This window comes from Schistocerca serialis, chromosome 2, assembly GCF_023864345.2.
Source record: "Schistocerca serialis cubense isolate TAMUIC-IGC-003099 chromosome 2, iqSchSeri2.2, whole genome shotgun sequence".
Classification (NCBI taxonomy): Eukaryota; Metazoa; Arthropoda; class Insecta; order Orthoptera; family Acrididae; genus Schistocerca; species Schistocerca serialis.
This window is the reverse complement of record NC_064639.1, coordinates 608,676,352-608,702,984: the sequence shown is the minus strand read 5'-3', so window position 1 is coordinate 608,702,984 and position 26,633 is coordinate 608,676,352. Positions and strand designations below refer to the sequence as shown.

The 26,633-nt window shown below is 38.9% G+C and overlaps 1 protein-coding gene across 1 annotated transcript in view; it reads right to left on the bottom strand.

Moving 5' to 3' along the window:
- Positions 1–26,633, bottom strand: part of LOC126456274 (G-protein coupled receptor GRL101-like) — a 490,877-nt gene that overhangs the window by 130,617 nt on the left and 333,627 nt on the right. The window contains exon 16 of the mRNA XM_050092026.1: positions 25,652–25,795. Coding sequence (XP_049947983.1) covers positions 25,652–25,795 — 144 coding nt within the window. The remainder of the gene's footprint in view (positions 1–25,651; positions 25,796–26,633) is intronic.

Below are 26,633 nucleotides of genomic sequence, written 5' to 3'. Positions count from 1 at the left end.
CTTTATAGACAGGAACTTGCTCTACACAGAATGTGTTTGGTTATTGCCACCCACCTGCTCTCAACTGAACCATTCTTTTCAGTTTTCTTCACTCAATTTTCTTATCTTTTTAGTTTGTTTATGATGTATTTCCACTTGTCTCTGATTTGCTTACTACCTACTTGACCACATCTAATGCTTCTGGTTTCCATAAATCATCCAAAATCAACATTCCATTTGTTCCTTCTCTTCGGTCTCATCTTGGATCTCATTATTTGAAGTCATTACAACACATGGAATTAGGTGATTTTTCCATTTTTCTTAAGCCTTACCAAGTTTTTTTCTTATCAGAAGGCGGCCATGGTTTCAAAAGATATAAATCTTATGTTGTTTACAAACTTCCATCTGTTGCCACTTCACAAACAGATTTTTCTCTGCTGGTACCATATTAGGAAAAGACCAAGGACATAATTTTATGAGTGTGATGATTGCTACAGTAATGAAATAGTATTGTATCCTCACTGTAACCTAAACTGGAATGATCACATGGATAATGTTGTGGGTGAGGCAAACTAAAGACTGTGTTTTATTGGTAGAACACTTAGGAGATGCAACATGTCTACTAAAGCGATTGCCTACAGTAAGCTTGTGCAGAATGGGGTCCTTACCAGATAGGATTGACATAGGACATCAAAAAAGTTCACAGTAGGGCAGCTTGTTTTGTATTAACATGAAGTAGGGTGTTTCGGATTTGATATGCAAACTGGAATGGCAAATCAATAAAACAATGACATTTTTGTTGCTGCAGGATCTTTTCATGAAATCTCCGACATTATCCTAGGAATGTGAAAATATTTTGTTGACAGCTATTTACACAGGAAGAAATGGTCATTGTAAAACAAGAGAAGTCAGATCTATCATGGAAAGATTTAAGTGTTCACACTGTTAGAAACTGGAATGGCAGGGAAATAGTGTGAGAGAAGTTTGATGAACTCTCTGCCAGACACTTATGTATGAATTGCAAAGTAGACATGGAGAAGTAGATGCAGATGTAGATGGTACATACTCTGTTAAGAAATTGTGTGATTCTCTGTGGAAACAGTAGTTTAGAAAAACAATCACTTACACTAAAAAATGTGAAGAAAGGAATAAAAATGATGTTGCTGATAAGTGTTGGTGCAGAAACCATTTTAAATAATTTAAAATCATGATTGTCACAGGTATAGATTTACTTCTTCAAATGCGTTAAAGTATTAAAAGCCACAATGAATTCTCTTGAAAATTACAGTATTTTGTCGACATATGCAGATAACATCTTCAGGGAGGCTTTTATGTATAACCAATGCAGGTCACAGTTTGCAATAATCAGACATGAAAGACATAAGTCACCACCGCCCTCTAACGACAATGTCAAAAAAATTTTAATATGTTAACAGTCCAAGCAAGATAGTTTACATTTTACAGTATGTTTTATCGCATCACAAGGGAGATTTTCCACATTAAACAGCCAAGATTCTAATAATGAAGCAAGAGACTGGAATGATTTTCACAAAGAAACAGGAATAAAGTTTTATATCAGAAATAATACCTTAGAATATTTTTGCCATAATCATTATCACCATCTACATGAAGAGTTGGGCCTTTTGGTCTATTTCATCTCCTCCAAATTGGTCAATCCATCTCTTCATTGGTCTTCCTGAAAATCTTTTGCCTCTTTGTTTATATTTTTATGGTTTTAGTGATTCTTGCATCTGGCATTTAGTTTGTGTGTTCTTAAACTGACATTGTTTTATTATGACAATTATGTTGTGTGTATTCAGTTCAGCTTGAATGTTATCATTTCTCTTTTTATCCTTTAAAGTATATCCTACAATGTTATTAAGAAAGTTCATTTCACATGTTTGCATTCTCTTTTCATATCTCTTCTGAAGGATCCAGTTTTCACATCCACAGAGCAGTGCAGGTATAGGCATAACTTTATAGAACCTCAGCAGAGTATTTCTGTGAACTTTCTTTCCAAATATTTAGCATACAGTTCCAAAGAGGTAGCTGAATAGGGCTAATTTACTTTGTTTTTCATTACTTCCCCAATCCTGAAATTTTTAAATGTATTAACTTGCTGTTTAAATGCATTAACTTGATGTATGATCTGCTTATCGATTTCAGTGTAATTAGTATGGGCTGTTGCCTTAAAAATGCGATTGTTTTTGTCTTTTTAATGAATGTGTTCAGACTGTATTTTCTGGCTATTTTACTCAAGTTAAAAACAGCTTCTCGTAAGTCATTTTCTTTTAAACCAACAATTATTTGGTTGTCAGCAAAACACCTTGTACTAACATTCATATTACTAACTTTAAAATGTGCCCCACCACTTAGCTATACCTTGGCTACAGGCTGGTATCCTGTAATGGGGTAATCATAATACCGGATGATCAAAAAGTCAGTATAAATTAGAAAACTCAGTAAATCATGGAATAATGTAGATAGAGAGGTACAAATTGACACACATGCTTGGAATGACATGGGGTTTTATTAAAACCAAAAAAATACAAATGTTCAAAAAATGTCTGACAGATGGCGCTTCATCTGATCAGAATAGCAATAATATCAGAATAGCATAACAAAGTAAGACAAAGCAAAGCTGATGTTCTTTACAGGAAATGTTCAATATGTCCACCATCATTCATCAACAATAGCTGTAGTCGAGGAACAATGTTGTGAACAGCAGTGTAAAGCATGTCTGCAGTTATGGTGAGGCATTGGCGTCGGATGTTGTCTTTCAGCATCCCTAGAGATGTCAGTCTATCACGATACACTTGCAACTTCAGGTAACCCCAAAGCCAATAATCACACGGACTGAGGTCTGGGGACCTGTGAGGCCAAGCATGATGAAAGTGGCGGCTGAGCACACGATCATCACCAAACCACGCGAGCAAGAGATCTTTCACGCGTCTAGCAATATGGGGTGGAGCGCCATCCTGCATAAACATCATACATTCCAGCAGGTGTTTATCAGCCAGGCTGGGGATGATGTGATTCTGTAACATATAGGCGTACCTCTCACCTGTCACGGTAGCAGTTTTACTGTCCAGTGCCATCTGTCGGACATTTTGTGAACTTTGTTTTTTTTTGTTCTAATAAAACCCCATGTCATTCCAAGCACGTGTGTCAATTTTTACCTCTCTATCTACATTATTCCGTGGTTTATTTAGTTTTCAAATTTATACTGACTTTTTGATCACCCTGTATTACGCAGAATCTCAATAAAAAGGCAAGCTGGAGAGATCTAAGAGCATTGTCCAAAGAAATAAAGATTGTGGAAAAATTCACTTCAAATTACATTTATCTATTAGGGACATGACTGTGGAATACAAATTTACTTATTAATATAATCACAAAAAACAGTTACTTTAGTTTTGTTGTTATTTATCGCTAATACATAATTATTTTGACCAAGAAACAGTCACCTTCAGATACCCACAACATTCAGTTTTCACATGTTTGTTGAGAGGGTTCGTATTAAAGATGGTAACACAACACTGAGCATCCTGAATCTTTATCAAACAATTTACAGATATAATTATTAAATGTGCTCATATGTAACACCAGACACTTCAAGCCCTGGCAGGATCATGTATCACAGGTAGCATTGCAGGAGATCCTAATGTTATGTACGAGTTTATGTTAAGTCAGTATTGCAGCTTGTGTGAAAGAATATTGAGAGTAATGGACTGGGGGAACTCACACAATGGCTTTAGTAGGCCATGGGGCACACACTCTTAGACCATGGGACACACCACACTACTTTTCTGTTCACAGCCTGTAACACAATGTTGAACTAAATAACAACATGTTTCTTAGAAACTCAACTGCTTCCATTGTTTTTTGTTTTGGGAAAATAAATTGCAGATTGTAAATTGTTAGTTTGAGTGAAAATAACTTACGAGAGGCTGTTGTTAATGTAAGTAAAATAGACAGAGAATATGATCTGAACACATCCACTAAAAAGACAAAAACAATGGTGTTTAGGACATATTCAGACATTTTGCCACTCAAGTAGTTGTAAGCTGTGGATATTTTAAAATACACAGCAAAGTTTATGTCCATGTTTTCTAATTCTGTTCAGATTTTGGCCCATTTGATTGGAGAGAACAAGTGAACTGTTCATTTTGTGGTTGCAGCTCTTTTCTTGCCTGCATTCACTTCCTAATATGTAATAAGGAGATGTGGTTCTGCCCTGACTAAACACAATATTCCTTGTTTAAGGGTAGCTCTGAAACATGTTTGGGTATTAAAACAAGAAAAATTGTGTTTGCTCAAGGCAGAAAAACATTTTTTTTATTGCATTTGTGAACTGCTGTTGTAGTTTCTTGTTTCTGTTTTCAACTTTAGTTTGAGTTCATATATTTGTTAGGATTAACATCAGAGTTTCTTTCTCACTAATTTTATATTCTGTGTAGGTGAAGAAAAATTCATATTTGCAATGACAAACACACATTCTTGAGGTAGCAGCCATGAAGAAATCATGGACAAAGTCGCTAAGAGTAACTGTGTACAAAAAATCTTAATTGTTGTAATAGACTTAATAAAGCTTCTGATCAGATTAATTACTGTGTAATAATGAATTGTCTGAATATTTTAGATAGGGTAATAACTATATTCAGTGTTAGCAATAATAAAAAAACACTCATATTTTATTAATAAAATAAAATCTGAAAACAACCTTTCATGGCTGGCCTGTACTTACCTTCAGCAGGCGAAGTTCCAGTAGGCCTACTGCTTTTACACATTGAAAAGTGGAAAAACTATTCCCTGCTCTCACAACTATTATTTTCCTCCTTAGGAACAAAAGATCAGATAGGCTGTGGAAGATAAGAAAGGAGTGTCAGGTCACTTAGACCCCAGCATAAGAGAAACCAACTTACTGTGAGGGCATCTTTCCTCACTGAGGAAGGAAATAATGGTTTCAAGAGTAAGGAAAATGATTTTCATTTTTATTTTTGCCTGTCAGCAGTACTTCCATTTTGACTCATGGATGTAAGTACTACCCAGCCATTCTGTCTTTTCATAATTTTATTGTTTTGACAACTGAATTTTCCTTTGTATACAAATTAGCTTCTATTTCAGACATGCACAATTTATTTTTACATTTATTAATAGACCTCAGACGTATAGACTTTTTTTTTAGATCTGAAGGTAGTGTAGGGACCCTTTATTGGCCTATCTGTTCAAAAACTAATTTTACTTTTTGGAAAGGGGTCCCAGCAAAGTTTTGTCTTGGTTCTGAAGTCTGATGAATTATTGTGCTAATACCAGCAAAGAGCAAAATTATACATTCTGAGTTCCATGCCATTCATTTTGTAAGCAACAGAAGTCATAAATATAAAAAGGATAGTGTATGACTGAATAAAAATAAGCTTGTTCATTTTGCAAGCAACATAAATCCTAAAAATAAAAAAGGATAATGTATCGCTGAATTAAAAAAGCTCAGACACACATATCCAATCTAACTAAAAGACATTCTACAGGATGGCTAGAGCTGCATATTATAGAAAAGCAAAATGTATACCTATAACTACAAGTTCACTCACCAATAATTTAAGAAACAAATTTAAAATAAATTTTCTAAATGCAAATATCCTAGCAAGAACTGTGTTAGGTATAGATGTACTATTTATTATTCCGAATTAATTTGCGACAGCTGTCAATTGTCATTAATGTCTGCTCATCCAGTCATGCAAGTAAATATTTAAGAAATAAATTGCACATTAAGCTACCACACAGGATACATATCTGATAAAAGGGATAAAAAAATTGCTGGTGATGCCGCTGTATTAGAGTGATACAACAGATGGACAGCATATTTCGTTTCTCTATATCTAACATAGTAGGAAGCTTTGGACTGTAAGAACATACTAAAATAAGAAACAACATAATTTACAGGTACTTAAATGGTATCGCTTGGACCACTTCAAATGGTTGTTCATGATAAAAAGATACCCTATGTAACATGAGACTTACAAATTTCAAGAGGAATTCACTCAATACAGTTGTTGTTAAATATGAGTAGTTAAGAAGGTGCACTTCAGTAATGAAATGAATCAGAAGGCTTGTGTTGCTTTCATTGTGGACTATTGAAATTGTGGCAAACACTGCTGAAAATGGGTAATTCTCAACCACCAAAGCAGTTTTAAGATATCTGTGCATGTGCCAGTGCAATAATCTGTCTACAAAGAAAATAAAGACTTAAGGATATGAAAAAACTTTAGTCACTATATCTATTTTGCCTCTGCAGAAACGAAACTCAGAGATAAACAGCAAATCATCACTACCAGAGATTCAGAAATATTCAGCTGAGAATGAGGCAGGCCACATGGTCAATTCAGTGTCAGGTAGTTGCCCAAATGCAAGCCATTCACCTCAGATTTTTGGATTATGCTATCAATGTGGAATCTAGCTGACTCATAAGCAGCAGCCAAAGGATTAGCACGTTCCTATAGGTGAAAAGAAATAGATAATGGACTTGAGAAAGACCAAATTGATCTAAAACTAAAATTGATTATGTTTTATGAAAGATAAGGAAACTTCACAGTATGTGACAATCCTTAAAAGCTTTAGAATTCAAAGCAATAAAAGAATAGTAAAGTTCACAGTAATAATCTACAGAAGATAGACAGAAACAAGCTTGTCAGGCAGGAAATCAAGAATATACGTTATGGGGACTTATTTAAGAACAGGGAGATATAATGGACCAAATTATGAAACAATTTCAGTCAATTAGGAAGAGAAGATTGTACTTACAAAAAGGGCAGGCATTTAGGCACTAGGAGAATGATGAAGATTTCATGGGTAGATTGGATAACTAATGAAAAGTACTCAATCAAATTGGGGGAAAAACAAATTTATGGCACAAGTTAACCTAAAGAAGCTATCTGTTGACAGAATACTTTTCCTTAGGCATCTAGGAATCTTCAGTTTGGTGGTGGGTGGACGGAAGAGTGTGTGTATGAGTTTGAGGGGTGGGGGAGATGGGGGGTGACGGGAATGCAGAGGGAGACTAAAGCTTGACAACAATAAGCAAGTTCAAATGGACATAGCTAGCAGAAGTTATGCAGAGATGAAAAGGCTTGCACAAGATAACTAGTGTGCAAATCTGAGTCAAAACAGTCTTCACTTAATCCACTGTCACTTAATCCTTCTTTCATGTTTCAGTCGCAAATAGTTCGCAGGAAGAAAAATTGCCAGTAAGCCTTCATGTGGGCTCGAATCTCTTAATGGTCTTCTTGTGAGATGTATGTAAGAGGAAGCAATGAATTTGTTGACTCTTCTAGGAATGTACACTCTCAGAACCTTAACAATAATCCATACCATGATGGACGACACCCCACTGCAGTGTCTGCCACTGGAGTTAGTTTTTATCTCTGTGACACTTGCATGCTTACTAAATGGCCCTGTAATTAAATACAGTGCTCTTCTTTGGATATTCTCTATTTCCTCTGTCGGCCCTATCTGTTAAGGATCCAATACTGATAAGCAGTATTCAAGTATTGGTCAAATGAGTGTTTCGTAAGCTACTTCCGTTGTTGATGGACTACATTTCCTGAGGATTCTTCCAATGAATCTCAGCCCATCATCTGTCTTACTCATGACAAATTTTATATGGTTATTTAATTTCAAATCAAACCATATGCATACTCCTAGGTATTTTCTGAAAGCAAATATTTCCAGTGATTGTTCTACAATTGTGTAATCATACAATAAATGGTTTTTCTACCTACATATTCACAATATGTTATATTTTTTATGCTTAGAGTCAATTGCCACTCCCTGCACCAAGCGTTGATACTATGCAGGTCTTCCTGCATTTCACTACAATTTTCTAGCATCACATCCTCTTTTCATACAACAGCATCATCCATTAAAAGCTTCATGGAACCTTTTAAGTAATCTACTAGTAGGTTATTTATATATATGTTGTGAAAAATAATGGACCTGTTAAACTCGCCTGTGGCATGCCTGAAGTTAGTTTTATGTGTGAAGACTCCTCTCCATTCAGACCATCATGCTGCGCTTCGTTTGCTAGAAACTCTTCAAGGTACAAGTGGTTTGCTATGCTTGTCTGTATCAAATGCCTTCCAGAAGTTGAGGAACACAGCATATACCTGGGCACCCTTATATACTGCTCTCTGGGTCTCGCTTCACATGGTCGTTGTTTTTGGAACTCATGTTGGATCCAAAAGAGGAGATTTTCAGCCTTTACAAATGTCATACCATGCAAGCATAAAACATGTTCCAAAATTCTACAAGGTGTACAACTTTGCTTCCACCGTCTGCCAATAGGTGGCGACAACGGTAAGTAGCGGTCGAAAGAAACAGATCGTAGACATCATGCAGTTTAGCTTGGACCTTGGTCAACATAAATTCATTCAAACATTAGTTGATTTGTGTCTGCATCATAAAGTTGTTCTTGATTGAAAATGTCAGTTTATGAGCCTAATTCTCATCATTTGTGGGAGGTGTTACTGTTTTGTTTCAGTACGAAGAAAACAGCATCAGAGTTTCATCAAATGCTCTCAAGTACATATTGTAAGGACGCTTTTAGTGACAGAATGTGTCGTGAGTGGTTTCAATGCTTCAAGAACGGTGATTTTAATGTCTTAGACTGGCATAGTGGTGGAAGAGAGAATCTTTTCGAAGATGCAGAATTGGAGACATTGCTGAGTGAAGACTAGCATCAAACTCAAGACGAATTGGCACAATTAGTGGGAGTGACACAGCAAGCCATTTCAAAATGTCTCAAGGCTATGGGCATGATCAGAAAGAAGGAACTTGGGTACTGTGTGAGCTGAAACCAAGAGACGTTGAACGGTGTTTGTGTGTTTGTGAACAGTTGCTTCAGAGGCAAAAACAGATGAACCGGTGATGAAAAATGGGTTCATTACAATAATCCTAAATGCAAAAAATGAAGGGGATATCCTGGCCATGCTTCCACGTCGACAGCAAAACCGAATATTCATGGCTCCAAGATCATGCTCTGCATTTGGTGGGACCAGCTCGACGTCAAGTACTATGAGATGTTAAAACCGAGTGAAACAATCACAAGTGCCCATTATTGAATGCAATTAATGTGTTTGAGGAGAGCATTAAAAGACAAATGGCCACAATACAGTGAGAGGCACAATAAAGTGATTTTGCAGTATGACAACGCTCAACCCCACATTACAAAAGACTTCAAAACGTACTGGGAAACGTTAAAATGGGAAGTCCTACCCCACTCACTGTATTCTCCAGACATTGATCCCTCTGACCACCACCTGTTTAGATCAGTGGCGCATGGCCTGGCTGACCAACACTTCTGATTCATGAAGAAGTCACAAATTGGATTGATTCGTGGATTGCTTCAAAAGATGAACAATTTTTACAACGTGGAATTTATAGACTGCCTGAAAGATGGGAGAAAGTAGTGGCCAGTGATGGAAAATACTTTTAATGATACATGTACAACCAATTTGTTTCATTAAAGCCTCAAATATTGGGAATAAAACGGCGAAAGCAAAGTTTTACACCTTGTATGACTGAAGGACGTCAGGGATATAGGGCTATAGTTTTGCGCACCTGTTCGACAGCCATTTTTTGGGTATCATCAATGCCTTTTCCCAACCATATGGAACACTTCACTCGTGCAAAGACCTTTGGTACACTGCTGCTAGATGAGACACAAGTTCTTTGGCATATTCTGTATAGGATCATATTGCTATCCCACCAGTGGCCTTCCCTTTGTTGAAGCCATTTTGTCATTAGTGTGATGACTTAAAAGAGGTACAACAGTGTGATGTTCTTCTGTGAAACAGTTTTGGGGAAAGGATGTTTGGTATTTTGGCCTTCTCTGTATCATCCTCCATTTCACTGCTGTTAATGTCACAGACTGCCTGGACAGATGGCTTTTATCTGTTTACTGATTCACATAAGACCAAAATTTCTATGGATTTTCTGTCAACTCATCAAACAGAAATTTTACTTATGAATTCATTGCGTGCTTCATGCATGGCTCCCTTACAATAATTTTGGCTTCTTTTAATTTTTGTTTGTGTGCAAGGCTTTTGCTATGTTTAAATTTGCAGTGATTTGCAGTAACACCCTCTTTGCTTTCATAACAATTTTCTAACATGGTTGTCAAACCTGAAACCACAGTGGGTCTTTTCCATCCTTCACAACTTTCCTCAGCATGTACATGTCTAAAGCATATTGCACAATGCTCTTGAACTTTCTCCATTGTCGAAACTTTTGTACTGACCACTCCAGTAATCTGAAATCTGCTTCTTGTCACTCTTGTTAAGCAGAAAGATCTTCCTGCTTTTCTTCATATTCCTATTTACAGCTATGTTCAGTGATGCTGTATTGGCCTTGTGATCACTGAGTCCCTGTTATATTCTAAGAGTCAAAAAAATTGGGCCTGTTTGTCACTAGCAGGTGTGAGATGTGACAACCACAAGAACAACAAACTTCAGCAGACTGCAAAAGATGTTATAGCAGTGAAGAAGAAAAAGAAAAGGAAATCTCAGGTTGAATAAGACAGCTATTAAAGAAAATGAAATTTTCTAGCATAACAGATTATATTAAACAAAACTGTCTGGAAATACTTTTGAGAGGATGTGAGGAGGTGCAATGAAAATTTGGTAAGGGAAAAGATGGAAAGCAACAAGAATATAATGAAAACAAAATAAAAATGTTGACAATAATATGGAAAGGACAGATTGCTACTCACCATATAGAGAAGGTGCTGAGTCAGAGACAGGCACAAAAAAGGCCCTAGCATTTGGTAACACTGCTCATGGGTGTGTGAGTTGATACGTGGATAGAATTGTAAGCTTTTCTGGAGTCTGGAATGCTTGTAACTTATTGTTTGTGTCTAGTTTTGTAGACAGTCAGAACTTATTTTAAAATGACTATCTCATTTGGAAAGCTTCTTCAGGGTCTAAATCCTCCTTGGTAGTCTCCCATTTCCTCTTCAGGTTGATCTTTATAGTGATTGTATAGAATTCATGACAAGACTTTATATTTGCAGTCCTAGAGGGAAATCCATACGTAGTAATTCAGATTTCTTTTTTCTCCTTATTGTGCAACAGATATATTATACCTGTGGCCCAGTGTTCTGGTAGTTCTTCCTTGTTCCAGATTTTCATCATGTGTTAGTTTTGCTGCATGCTACCAGAATTCCATAAATGTTAACAAAACTAAAAAGTATCAAAATAAGTGAATTCTGAAGAGATCATGACACAGAAGCATGCACTTGTTAATATTGAGTACTGTAATACTTCTAATTGTTACAGTATTCAAGTTCGCACTGGGTAAAAAAGAAATTTTCATGAAAAATGTTAATGGCCAGTCAGACAGAAAAAGGGCATTATTAATTTGTGGTGATTTTAATGTAAGTTTCTTGACAGAGTTAACAGGAAAAGCAATCCACAGGTGCTATTGAGCACGTATAATTTAGTATCGGCCATAAATTTCCCTATCTGACTGCTCATGATAGTAGTACACTTACAGGTAATGTATTCACACAACATGCAGAAGTTAAAGAAACACATGCCATAAATGAACTGTCAGATTATGATGAGCAGTTAGCCACAATACATAAGTTGGCCCCATGTACAATTTAGAAACACTCAAAGAAAACAACAATGATGATTAATGACAAACCAACACGAAGTTTTTTAAAAAACTTAAGAAATCTTAATTTAGGTAAGTTTTACAATGATTGTAATGTTAGCTCTGAATTAAACATATTTCGTAATGAGTCTGTATCCATGTTTGAAAGCAGTTTGCCTTAAAAGATCATTAAATATAACACTGGGAAGGCATTAAGGAAATCTTGAGTAACTACAGGTATCAGAGTATTTCATAATGAAAAACAAACATCTAAAAATAGTTTAATAAAACAAAATACAATGTACTTCTGATTATTCATGTGCAGATTATCTGGTTTTTGAATTATTCATGCATAAAAGAAGAAGAAAAAGAAAAAGAAGATGAAGAAGAGGAAGAGCACACATGCATCACACACACAAGGACCAGCTGCCAATGCTGCCATTACAGCTAATCCAGTAGACATTATCCTGAATACATGTTTGAAAATATCTTGATTATTTGTGTTTTTCTATTATTCATGCATCTTCTTCCCCACATTAAACTGCATAACCAGGCATATACTATACTTTCATTTTATTAACAATAATTTAATAGGTCAAGAAAATTACTCATAAAACAGAAGTATCAATTTTTTGTCTGAAATCAATGGATCAACAATAAATAAAATCTGTATGGAATACTTTTAAGAGATACAGGAAAAGAAGCATACAGGATGACATTATTTCTGTTAAAAAGAATGGGAGTATTATAAAAGACTGTTCATATGGACTATATAATTTTAACAAATGTTTAAAAAAAGTGAAAATAATACAAGAAGAATGCAAAACAATATGCCAAAGAACTTATGCAGAAAACATTTAGTGAAATAAAAATTAATCTCATCTCCCTGTCTGAAATAAGGAAGACTCTCAGAAGTAAAAATTCATATGGGGGTGGTTAATATCTCTACAAATATCCTAACGATTTGTAGCCCTGTAATTAGTCACTTATGTAATGCACCATTACCTCACGGTATTTTCCCAGACAGATTAAAATATGCTAATATTAGTCCTTTCTATAAGAAGGATGACTCCACTTATTCCAATAACTATTACACAATGTCACTCCTTAATTCATTTCCTAAATTTTTTAGGGAGGCAATGTACTCCAGAGTCATTACCCATCTGTGTAGTAATGGAACAGCTAGCCAATAACAGTTTGATGTTCAAAAGGACCATTCTAGTGAACTAGTGAAACAGCTATTTACTAGATACATAACAGATTTTTTAAATGTTAAAATATCACCATTTGGTATCTTCTGTGACTTATTAAATGCATTTGACTGCACCAATCATAATATTCTGTTAGGTATGTACTTAGTTGAGTACATGCCTGGTTTAATTCTTATTAATAAACCGACTGCAGAAAGCTACACTAGGCTGGTTGAGTGATACAAAGAGGGATATCACACCATCTGCATAGGGCTGGTTCAAATGGCTCTGAGCACTATGGGACTTAACGTCTGAGGTCATCAGTTTTTGCATAGGGAGATAATTCAATGAGAGTCCAACAGGGTTCAGTCACTGACCCACTACTGTGCTGGTATTGTGTTAATGATTTACCACTGTATCAATCAGGAAGGTAGAATTAGTCCTGTTGTGAAATCACACATAAAAGCATCAACAGAGAAAATACTGGAATACGTATTTTTTAAAAGTTATTTACTGCTATTGCACAAATAAGCCTCTATACCATAGAGGAATTCTTGAATAAAAATAAGTAGTGATTTTTACATAAAAATCTGTAAATGGCAAGGATGTAGCCACATAAATGTTTTCATATGTTTTTAAATGTGTCTTCTATGTCTTTTCAGTTGTAAATTCCACACCACAAAGTTTATCATGAATGTGATATTTAAAAAATGTAACTCATTGTCCAATTTGAATGATAATTCAACCTACATTCCTAGAACTAATCAGCATCACCATGTTATGTATAAAAACAGTCATCCACACATTTCTACAGCTGCAAAACAAATTCTGCATCATATGGCTAAGAATTCTAAGCAAAGGAATATCTCATTTCTCCAACTTCTTTCACACACAACTTTTATGGGACTTAGTCAGAAGGATGTAACACCATTACCTCAAGAAAATGTTTCTTTGCAACTGACAACAATACAGGTCTACTTTCGGTGCACTTCTCAGAAAATAAAAAAAAAAAATATTCACAACTGAGAAATAGAAGAATGTGATTTAAGTTTCTAAATATTTGTTTAGAAAAGACAAAGCAATCTGGTAACAAAGCTGAGAGAAAGAGAATAACTTTATGACATAGCAACACAAACTGTTTACAAATGACTCAATTATCTATGAGACAGCAGAACAACTGAAAATAATAATTTTTCTTTCTGTAAGAAAATGAATTTTATTATTATTATTATTATTATTATTATTATTATTATTACAACTGAAACTGAACACCCAAAGAACTGAAATAAAATGTTCTTTTGTGATAGGTATGAATATATCATGTATACACTTGCATATGATACTTTAAAACATGTCATAAGTGGCAGGTTTTCCAGATCCACAACATTTCTACCATAAATGGTTCAGTATCAAAGTTTTAATGAAGTTATAAATAAATATTGAGTTTAAGACAAAGTCTGAAATGGAAAATTTCACGGCATTATTTTTAATATATAATTACTTGCAGCAGTTGAGACGTGTTGAAGACGGATGCTGCGGGTCTGAGTGTGTGTTAGTATTTTCTCGTTATCATGGACAGGCATATACCTGGACACAACAACCTAGTCCACCTCTATGCCACAGCCACTGCAAGTCCCTAGCTGCATGGGCACATCCTTGTGGCAGACATAACTGCAAGGCTTGTATGGTTCACCCACCCAGCACATCCTATTCCAGTCATGCCAAACGCCTATCCATTCCCATCAGAGGCAGAGCTATCTGTGAAAGCACCAGTGTCACATACTAGCTCTGTTGCAATTTCTGTACAGCAATTTATTTGGGAATGACTACCAATCAACTGAACACCCAAGGGAATGGCCACTGCCAAACTATAGCTAATAGTAGATGTAAGGTTGCTCACAAGACATTAACCTTTTCGTAGTCTTACATTCTCTTGTGAGGTATGTCTTCTAGCTGTTGAAGAATCTAGCAAACATGATTCATATAATGTACACCACACCATATTAACTAATTTTTGATCTCTTCATCTTTCTTTATAATCAATGTTACATGTCTGATGATCATCTCTGTCACTGGCAATAGTTTAAACATTCTAACTAGGAAGACAAGTTATATCCAATAGGCACTATATAACGATGTTCTCTGGTGGCAGACTAAAACACAAATTTAAACTCTTTGGTAGGAAATATACACTCCTGGAAATGGAAAGAAGAACACATTGACACCGGTGTGTCAGACCCACCATACTTGCTCTGGACACTGCGACAGGGCTGTACAAGCAATGATCACACGCACGGCACAGCGGACACACCAGGAACCGCGGTGTTGGCCGTCGAATGGCGCTAGCTGCGCAGCATTTGTGCACCGCCGCCGTCAGTGTCAGCCAGTTTGCCGTGGCATACGGAGCTCCATCGCAGTCTTTAACACTGGTAGCATGCCGCGACAGCGTGGACGTGAACCGTATGTGCAGTTGACGGACTTTGAGCGAGGGCGTATAGTGGGCATGCGGGAGGCCGGGTGGACGTACCGCCGAATTGCTCAACACGTGGGGCGTGAGGTCTCCACAGTACATCGATGTTGTCGCCAGTGGTCGGCGGAAGGTGCACGTGCCCGTCGACCTGGGATCGGACCGCAGCGACTCACGGATGCACGCCAAGACCGTAGGATCCTACGCAGTGCCGTAGGGGACCGCACCACCACTTCCCAGCAAATTAGGGACACTGTTGCTCCTGGGGTATCGGCGAGGACCATTCGCAACCGTCTCCATGAAGCTGGGCTACGGTCCCGCACACCGTTAGGCCGTCTTCCGCTCACGCCCCAACATCGTGCAGCCCGCCTCCAGTGGTGTCGTGACAGGCATGAATGGAGGGACGAATGGAGACGTGTCGTCTTCAGCGATGAGAGTCGCTTCTGCCTTGGTGCCAATGATGGTCGTATGCGTGTTTGGCGTCATGCAGGTGAGCGCCACAAACAGAACTGCATACGACCGAGGCACACAGGGCCAACACTCGGCATCATGGTGTGGGGAGCAATCTCCTACACTGGCCGTACACCACTGGTGATCGTCGAGGGGACACTGAATAGTGCACGGTACATCCAAACCGTCATCGAACCCATCGTTCTACCATTCCTAGACCGGCAAGGGAACTTGCTGTTCCAACAGGACAATGCACGTCCGCATGTATCCCGTGCCACCCAACATGCTCTAGAGGGTGTAAGTCAACTACCCTGGCCAGCAAGATCTCTGGATCTGTCCCCCATTGAGCATGTTTGGGACTGGATGAAGCGTCGTCTCACGCGGTCTGCATGTCCAGCACGAACTCTGGTCCAACTGAGGCGCCAGGTGGAAATGGCATGGCAAGCCATTCCACAGGACTACATCCAGCATCTCTACGATCGTCTCCATGGGAGAATAGCAGCCTGCATTGCTGCGAAAGGTGGATATACACTGTACTAGTGCCGACATTGTGCATGTTCTGTTGCCTGTGTCTATGTGCCTGTGGTTCTGTCAGTGTGATCATGTGATGTATCTGACCCCAGGAATGTGTCAATAAAGTTTCCCCTTCCTGGGACAATGAATTCACGGTGTTCTTATTTCAATTTCCAGGAGTGTACATTCTGATGGTTAAATACAGACTAATTCACAGAGACAGTTCTCACATAGTAACTGTAAAATTTGGATGCTCACTATGGATTAACTGAAAATTACATCATGTGACATACATCATGAACTAGTTCAGTAGTAGATATGGACTACATGATGTTAACAAAATGATAACTGCTGACTCACAAAATGTTGTTCATTTCCGATACATAACCACAGATTCATTGTGGTGCTGTGGACCACACCTATTTATACACATGTATAATATCAGAAGGCATAAAATGTTGAAATACTGATGTATTACATTTTGAATATTAACATAAAAATCAAGAAAATTAAAAGACACAAAAATATAACAGGCAAATGAGTAAGTCTGTATAATTATAAGCTGTATAACTAGAAAGTAGCAAAATTATAGGTACTGTCTTGTGAGGATGATTTCTATGTACACAGGGATTCCCTAAGCCCAACAAAAAGGTTTGGAAATTTTCCAAACTAAATAATTTTGAAGTAGACAGTTTTTCAAATCAGAAAAATCTTGGCTACAAAACTATGGTACCAAATTTAGGATATAATAAGAACTTAAGTTTGGAATTTTCCAAAACATGAAAAGTTTGTACATGAATAATTTTTTAAACATGAAGTTTTTGGAAAATCATGACTATTTATTTAGAGAAACTGTTCCCATAAGAACCACATGGATCACAGGTATTATTCTTAATAGTCTGAAACCCATCCTGCGAATAAGATATTTCAATGAATAATAAATTGTCTATTTTGTGTAACTGTTATATATGCAATATTAACAAAACAGGATCAAATAAAGAAAAAAATATATTGATATTGGGAGTGGTACAAAAACAAATGGACTAAGCCCACCCTGCTCATTTACACATAGCTGACTACCCAATGGTGGAACATGCTACTGAGCAAGTGCTTAATTTCAGTGGATTCTTTACAACCCCTAACATCTGGATCCTTCACCCCCCACCCTTTCAGAACTACGTAGTTGGGAATTATCTTTGCTACACTTCATTCATTCCCATAATTCTCTTGGACTTAGTTTCTGCTAACCTCTTGCAGCCACACCCTCTTTCCCAATTTCCCCTCCATCTGTTCCAATGCTCTCTTCAGATTTACTCCCTTGTATCACTGTCATCATGCACTGCACAAACTCACTGGTTCCAGTGCATGTACCTTTGTGTACCAAAATGGCTCTGAGCACTATGGGACTTAACATCTGAGGTCATCAGTCCCCTAGAACTTAGAATTACTTAAACCTAACTAACCTAAGAATATCACACACATCCGTGCCCGAGGCAGGATTCAAACCTGCGACCATAGTGGTCGCGCGGTTCCAGACTGAAGCTGGCCTTTGTATAAAATTCCTAACCAATGCATCTGCTGCATCTATGTCATCTGCTGTCATCAATTCAATATAAGAACTAAGAAATTTATTGTGAGTCACCTTAAAGTTTCACTGTTAATACTTAAGAATGAACAAAACTGTATGACTTTATAGCAGGTCACAGAAAGTTATGATTTTTTATGGTTGGTTGGTTAGTTTGTTTAGAGAGAGAGGGACCACAATACAGGGTCATTTTTCCACATTCAAACAGTTTGTAGATTAAAACCATTTCCCAAAAGAGTCTGGGAGTGTAAAAAGGGCAGAAAACTAACTGGGAACCACACTGAAAGAGAAAATGAAAGAAGCAAGACAAAAGGACAAAAAGTGCACTAAAAGGAAAGAAAAAACAGTAAAAGGTAATAAAATAATTCTGCAGATGGTCTGTGCTTTCTGATCGCATGAATAAAAAAAGGAATGAGCCAGCAACTCTGCAACATGTAAAAATCTCCAGTCTAAAAAAAAAGGCTAAAGAAACACAGGTAGGGAAAAGGTGAACATCAAGGCAAACAAACAGCAAAGAATGAGTGTGGAAAAGTTACAATGGAGGGATGGTGAAAGCCTGGGAGAGAAGGCCAGATGCTCACCCTTAGATTGTGCGATAAATCCTCCCCCCCCCCCCCCCCCTCCTCATCAATAAAATGTGAAACTACATCAGCCACTGAGGCAGTGTGGTGGGAAGGTTAAAAGTCCACCTCAGGGTGGCTAAAATTGGGCAGTCCAACAACATGTGGACCACAGTCAAGTGGGAACCACAGTGACACAGGTGGGCCCTCACGACCGAGGAGGTGACCATGAGTCAGCCAAGTATGGCCAATTTAGAGCCGGCAAAGGAAAATGGAGTCCTCGCGAGTGGCTCACATGGATGACCTCCACACATTTGTTGTTTCCTTGATAACACATAGTTTACTTGGCATACCGAGAGTGCACCATTCAGTATCCCAGACCCCAAAACTTTATGGCGTAAGACTACTCAGAGATCATTCTCTGGTGTGCTGATCTCCAGAGTCGGTTTACTAGTAAGCAGCCAGTCACAAAGTTCATTCCCAGGGATTCTAATATGTCCTGAAATCCAAATGAAGGCCACTGAACGTCCATGGTTTTTGAGGGCAGAAACAGACTCCTGGATAGTCATTACGAAAGGATGGTGTGGGAAGCAGTGGTCAAGACCTTGTAGGCTGCTTAAGTAGTCAGTACAGATGAGGAAGGGCTCACCTGTGCAGGAGCACACATGCTCAAGAGCACGATATATGGCTACAAAGTCTGCAGTGAAAACACTGCAGCCATCTGGCAAGGAGCACTGTTCAGTATGTCCAGCTTGGACATAAGTGAAGGCAACATGACCATTGACCATTAAGCCATCAGAGTAGACTATTTATGAGCTCTGGAACACGTCAAGAATAGAGAAAAATTGGTGGTGGAGGGTCTCATGGGGAACTGAGTCTTTTGGAGCATGCTGTAAGTCCAGAAGAAGTTGTGGCCGAGGCATTGACCATGGAGGTGTATATGAGTGGACCCAGAGGAAAGGTAGAAGAGGGAGGGACTCAAGTTCATTGAGAATGGACTGGACAAGGACTGCAACGAGAATCCCCGGTCTGGGTCACCACTGTGGGAGATGGATTACTGTGTTAGGGAAAAGGAGAAAGTAATTCAGATACTGAGATGAACTACAAATGTGGGCAGTATAATTTGCAAGCAGTTGTTGTTTTATCTGCAATGAAGGAACCAAGCTTCCACGAGGAGGCTGTTCACTGGCCTCATTCAGAAATCCCCATTGGAAGTCAAACTATGCAGTAGTGTAAAATGTTCAGTACCCACAATGCTGAGAGTGATGCTGGATCACATGCCAGGCTTCCACAGTCAAGATGGGACTGTACTAGGGCTTTGTACAGCTGCAACAGCGTAAGGCAATCTGCAGTCCAGTCAGTGTGACTCAGGCATCAGAGAATGTTAAGATGTCATCAGCGTTTTTCCTTAAGCTGATGAATATGGGGAACCCAAGTTAAGCTGGCATCAAAGACAAGTCGTAAAAAGTAATAAGTCTCCACTACATTAAGCAGTCGACCATCAAGGTAAAGTTCTGGGTGCGGGTGGACAGTATGATGATGACAGAAACGCACAATGCAAGTCTTTGCGGCTGAAAACTGAAAGTCATGGGTGAGGGCCCATGACTGCGCCTTTCATGTGGCCCTCTGCAGTCAACGTTCAGTCACTCCAATAGAAGAGGAGCAGAAGGAAATACAAAAATTGTCAGTTTATAAGAAGGCTGCTGCTGTGAGACCATTACTGGCCACTAAAAAGAGTGGGACACTCAGTACAGAGTCCTGTGGTACTTCATTCTCTTGAATATAGGGTAAACTGTGTGAAGCACCGACTTGAACTCTGAAAGTGTGAAGCGACAAAATGTTCCATATGAATACCAGGGGTGGGCCCCAAAGACCCCACTCATGCAGAGTAGTGAGGATGTGGTGTTGCCAAGTGGTATAGCAGGCTTTTGTCAGGTCAAAAAAGATGGCAATACGGTGTTGACAGCAGGAGAAAGCCATTCATATAGCAAATTCCAGGTATACCAAGTTGTCAGTGGTGGAGTGACCTCAGTGAAAATCACCCTGGGATGGAGCCAAAAGGCCCTGAGACTCAAGGAGCCAACACAACTGCTGGCTCACCAAATGTTTGAGTAGCTTCCACAGAACATTTTTGAAGCTGATAGGACAATAGCTATCCACATCTAGTGGGTTCTTACTTGCACTGGAACAATGATACTTTCTTGCCAATGCAATGGGAATTCCCCATCGGTCCAGATCCGGTTGAATATGGCAAGGAGGTGTCACTGGTAATATGCTGACATATGTTTAATTATTTGGTGATGGATACAGTCTGGCCCAGGAGACATGTCAGGACAATCAGCAAAGGCACTGAGAAATTCCCACTCACTGAATTGAGCATTATGTGGCTCACATTGGGGGGAAGCAAAAGTTAGATGTTGTCGTTCCAAGCACTGTTTTGAGAGAGAGAAAAGGCGGGGTCATAATGCTCAGATGCAGATGTGCAAGCATAAAGCTCAGCAAGACACTATGCGATTATATCTTCGCTGGTATATAAAGCTCCATTTGTGTAAATTCCATGTATATCATCATCTGATGAGCTGATGGACCCAGGCACACAGCCGTTTGAAGGCAATGAGGTTCTCCAGTGGCGTGTATCACTTATGACATTGGAAGACCCGCCGACAGTCTCTAATGGATTTCCGGTGACCACTAAGACACTGTGTTCCACTGGGGGATTGCCGATTCAGCTGTGGCAAATATGGTAGTAGTGATGGTCTGGATCACCTCATCGATGTTGCCATGCAATGGAGATTCTGTGGTGGTGGCGGAGGTGAAAGTCTCTCTGTCAGCCTTGTTAAGAGCCCATCTGGACAAGTGTCCAGGTGAGTGATCCTGGGGGAGGGAAAGGAAGAGCGGAAAGAGGTCACTACCACAAAAGTCATCGTGAGCTCTCCAGTGGATAGATGGTAAAAGGTCAGGACTGCAAACCGATAGATCAATGGCCGAGTATGTGCCATGTGCCACACTAAAATGAGTGGGGGCACCTGTATTTAGGAGGGAGAGGTGAAGTTGTGTTAGCAGATCTTTGACATCTTTACCATGGCCAGTCAATTTGGTTCCATCCAACAAAGGGTTATAGGCATTAAAATCACCCAGAAGTAGAAAACGTGGGGTGAGTTGGGAAATTAATGGAGCCAATACATGGTATGGCCCTTCACCATCTGGAGAAAGGCAGATGTTGCAGATGGTAATTTCCTGTGTTGTTCTCTCCGTGATAACCATAGCTTCTAAAGGTTTTTGAAGGGGGCACAGGTTCGCTACATACAGAGGTAAGGACATAAATACAGACTCCACTTGACATCTTGTTACAGTCATTATAGTTTTTGTAGTACCCCCGATAGCCTCAAAGTGCGGGGGTCCGCACTGCGGGAAACCAGGTTTCCTGAAGGGCAACACAAAAAGCAGGTGTAATGCTTAATAGTTGCCATAACTCACCCAGATGGGAGAAAAAAACTACCGCAATTCCACTGGAGTATGATGCTCTCTCTCATCTGGGAAGGCATGAAGGGACTAAGGAGGCAGTTTACGTCTCAGAGTCACCTGCTGCCATCAGTTGGGCGCTGGTGTCCAGTACCATTGAGTCTGAGGCGTCAAGGAGCTCTGTGTCCTCATCCTCAGAAGTGAAACTGTTAGGGAGCGGTGGTGTGGGGACCACTGGAGTCTCTCATTTCTTAACAGACTTCTTCTTTGTCTGTTTGCCTTATCATTGCTCCTTAAGGGCTTGCTGGGAGGGCTTCTCTGAAGTAGCTTCAGGTAGAGAGGAAGGACAGCAGCTAGTGGCTCCTTCAGCTACTGGCTGGTGTCCACTTTACCATGGGCGGGAGACTGTGGAAGGTAGAGTCCCAAGGGATCCCTTCCACGCAAGATGAGCTGGAGGAGGCTGGTGCTTCTCCAGTTGGGGGGAGGAGACCAATGTCTCCAGCATTTAGGGGGCCAGTGCTCCCAAAATAGTAGCTCTGGGAGCAAGGAAGGTGTGCCGCCAAACACCTGGAGGGGGGATGTAAATGGGCAGCCCTGAGGGCCTAGTGGAGGAGGCTTAGATGAGGAGCATACCATCATCAATAAATGCAACATCATCGTAGCAGTATTGTAAGATGATATTAATTGAACAGGGTTCAACCTTTCATATTTCAATTTAGCCTCTCAGTAAACCAGCCTGTCCAAGGTCTTTTATTCCATAATTTTCTCCTCCTTTTGAAGTACCATTCAGTCTGGTGAGCAGTGGGAGTGGTGCTCTCCGCAGTTGATACAGGTAGGAGAAGGGGTACATGGAGTATTCGGATGCAGTGGGCATCCACAATCTCAACATGTGGTGCTAAAATTGCACTGGAAGGACATGTTCCAGAATTACCAGCATTTAAAATCACAGCATAGGGGGAGACACATATCAATTTACATCACATCGCTATACCATCACTTTGACCTTTTCAGGTAACGAATCAGCCTCAGGGGCCAAGATGACGGCATCAGTAGCAACCCTGTCATCCTGAGGCCCCCTATAGATGTCCTGGACGAAGTGGACACCCCATCATTCTAAATTGGAGTGTAGATTGTCACTGGACTTCGACAGGAGGTCACGATAAAAAATAATTCCTTGGACCATGTTGCAGCCTTTATGGGAAGTGACCAATCGAAATATCACCCATCCTGTCACAGGCAAATAATGGCCATGACTGGGCAGGGATGCCGTCTGAATCAGGACTGACCTATTGCACATTTTGGACAGTCCTGTGCTTCCTCAAACTTATCCTCCATGTGTTCAACAAAAAAAGAGGAGGCTTTGAAGCCAGAAAGGAGCCCCCCATCAGTTTTGCCACACATTAAATAACAAGGCAAATATGGCTCTCTTCTTTGTATAGGCCTGCATTCCTGCCATGGTGTAGTGAGGGATGGAAATGATTTGGGGTCATATTTTTCAGCATTAAATTCTACTTTTCCTTTCTTAGAGACTGCTGGGATCATTCGGTCCCCAGCAAAAGATAACTTGGTCTGCTTCGCTGTAGGCCATCCGCCCTGATTTCACACAGTTTAATCAGTGGCTCTCCCCACAGGCACCACCCAGCCACAGCAAAGGCCACCTGGCATGATGACCATTGCTGTGAGTCCTGATGCCCCAAGATGATGGACATCTGTTCCATGACATATGTGGGGAGGTTGCAGCTAAGGCATCAGCAGTGTGATCCCTGTGTAGCCAGGGGGCTACGATCAAGAGGGTACATGACAACCCCTCCATGATGGACTGAGTACCTTGCTGGATACTGGGTGAGTCGAAATCAAGTATTGTCATGGGGGCAAAAGAGGACAGTGAACAATCAATAGAGATTATGCACCTTGTAAGGTGTCCTCACTCAAATAGCTGGAATATTGGTGGAGTTGCAGTGCTGTGACAATAACAGGTGCAGAACATCATAGTGCCATGTAAGGCATTCTTCCCCAAGTGACCCGCACTTCAGAAAAATTCGGACACTGTGGATGTCAAAGCCTAAAAGGGGACCATAATATATTAGGCCAAAAAGTGGGAGACTTCTTTTAGCCACCTCTTATGACAGGCAGGAATAACTCGAGCCTATTCTAACCCTCAGACCTGCAGGGAAGTTTCTCATGGTATTTATACAACATACAAAAGTATAACTGAATACATATTTATCAAGCTACAGGAAACTGAGAAAAAATACAACTATCAGTATGTATTTCAGTAATAATCTACATAACTGCAACTCATTCAGCTTATTATTTTACTAGAAGGGCTGTGAAGTTTCCAATCATGCAAAATCGTCAGGATAAAGCTGAGAACAATTTGTTTGAATGTGATGATATTTTATGAGTTGTCTGAAATTATTTGTAATGAGTTTTCTCTGTCCTGTCTAGCAGTGCAGTATTTCAACAATTTTTGTATTCTTGAAGAGACAGAAATTTCAGCACATGGAGAATGGAGAAAACAGTTAAAAACATGCTGACTTATAATGAATGCAAAGAGAATATGTAGGCTGGTTCATTTGCTGTGTTCACAGTACTGGATGATAGTTTCTGAGTTATGTAAATTTGTTTCAGTGGGATGTCCCACTTTGAACACAGGAGAATAAGGTATATCCTTTGAATAATATGAAGAAATTCTACACAAGGTCCACAAATACAACTCTAGATGTACATATAACACATCTAATTGTGAGAAACCTGAGTTTATCAGTTCAATGGAGAAAATAATTATCAGGTGATATTGCGGACTTTCCCAGCGAATGTCTTCCAATGAAATTCAATTGGTCTTCAAGTGTCACAAAGAAAATGGTGATAAAAAATCTTCTTGAAATGGGTCATGCAGTTGTATTTCTTGAGGAACAAGAAACTGTTGCTTCTTATTAGTACACAATTACATCTCTACAAAGCTTATTTAAGAAGTTTTACCAGCAGAAATCAATGACAATCACAAGTCTACAAAATTTCATAAGAAGTTTTACAAGCAGCAACCAACAACAGAAATGCAGATGATCAGCCTACATCACAGTAATGTATCCCTAATGCTAACCTCATTGTGTAGATCCTGGAGTCAACAGAAAACAAAACTTATGATCTGGCCTGATGTGATTATACCCCGTTGCTTACAATGAAAAAGTTTATGCATGGAAGAAGATTTGGCAGTTCAGAAGAAGATGTTGAACTAGTTACAGTAGTCAACAGTAGAATGGAAAAACTATTTAAAAAATTTGTTTAGTTGAATTCAAAAGGGGAATAAATTTTCATCATGAGTACTGTGAGAAAACATAGTGATAAAATTAGTTACATGTCCTTTAGTTTTTTGCACATCTCGAAATTTTCATACAGCCTCTCAAGTAAAACAAAAATCCTGACAATGAGGCTATAAATCTCTAGATTTCTGATTTTGCAACCAGGTTACCTGTAGGGAGAGAAAGAGAGGGCAGGGGATATTTTTTTTTTTTTTTATTTATTTATTTTTTTTGGGGGGGGGGGCACCGGGGGGGGGGGGGGGGGAGGGGGGCAGGTTGGAGCGGTCTACTTGCACAGTAAAAAGAGCAGTAGCAATAGCAGTGGCTGGTCTCTGCACTGTAACGTGATTCTAAATTTTTGTGTGTGAATCAGTAGTGAGAGGTGAGTTGGGAAGGAGGAGGAGTGCCCTTTGGTATTTTTTGTTATTATTTCCACTGTAAAATTTCCATTATATAGTACAAGAATAAATGAATATATATATAACTGAACTTACAGTGTTCCAAGTTTAGGTAATCCAAAGAATGTACCATTGCTAATTACAGATAACTTGTTATTCTGTAAATTGAGGATGTGCAGTCGCCACTGATTACGAAACATCATTGGAGGTAGCCATGAAATACTGTTGTTTGTCAGATCCCTGTGAAATTATCAATGTATGTAACAACTGGTAATAAGTAATTGTATACTTTGAATAAAAGGAAGTTAAACATAATTACAGTAAAATTTTTCATGAAATTGTTATGAGATGTACAACAGAGCACAACATAAGATAATTAGAGCAGTGGCATTAGGGTATAGCATAATTCTAATTTAGGGAAGGTAGGAACAATATACACAAACAAATGCTAATGTCTTCTTTTAAGCAGATGTATCTGAAGTGTTCACAGACAAGAAAAAAAAAACATAAAAATTTTAAAGCATATAAAGAACTAGGACATAATTTTTATTTGAAGAAATTTTATGTAAATTGTCATAATTTTTCAATCTTACAAATAAGTGATAATTTAGTAAGCACTGGTACAGGACTCTTCATATCAGTTCACAATCCTTCATAAACATGAACTTATATTATTAACAGAAGACAACAAGCACTGATTTCTGTGACTGAAGCTAGAATACACAATAATAAAAGACACCAGCAAAATGAAAAAAATAGCAGAAATATAAACAAAAGAAATGAAGAACTATGAAGTAAATTAATATCTTCAATTGCCACTATTGTATTTTAGATTTAAAATGTTCAACTTCAGTGGTTCAATTTTATGTATTTTAATGGTGTAAAATTATCATTCAGATCATTTTGTTTCTCTGGCCTTCTAACCATGACACAATAGATCTTGTTAGGTTTAAGTTTAGACTGAATTGTAAATGTAATTAGTTTTTGCATAATGTGTTCCAAAATACTTTCCTTTCATTGTTCTCACAGGAAAGTTTAAATTAAAGTTTAATTTACTTATGTTAGTGAATGTTGGTGG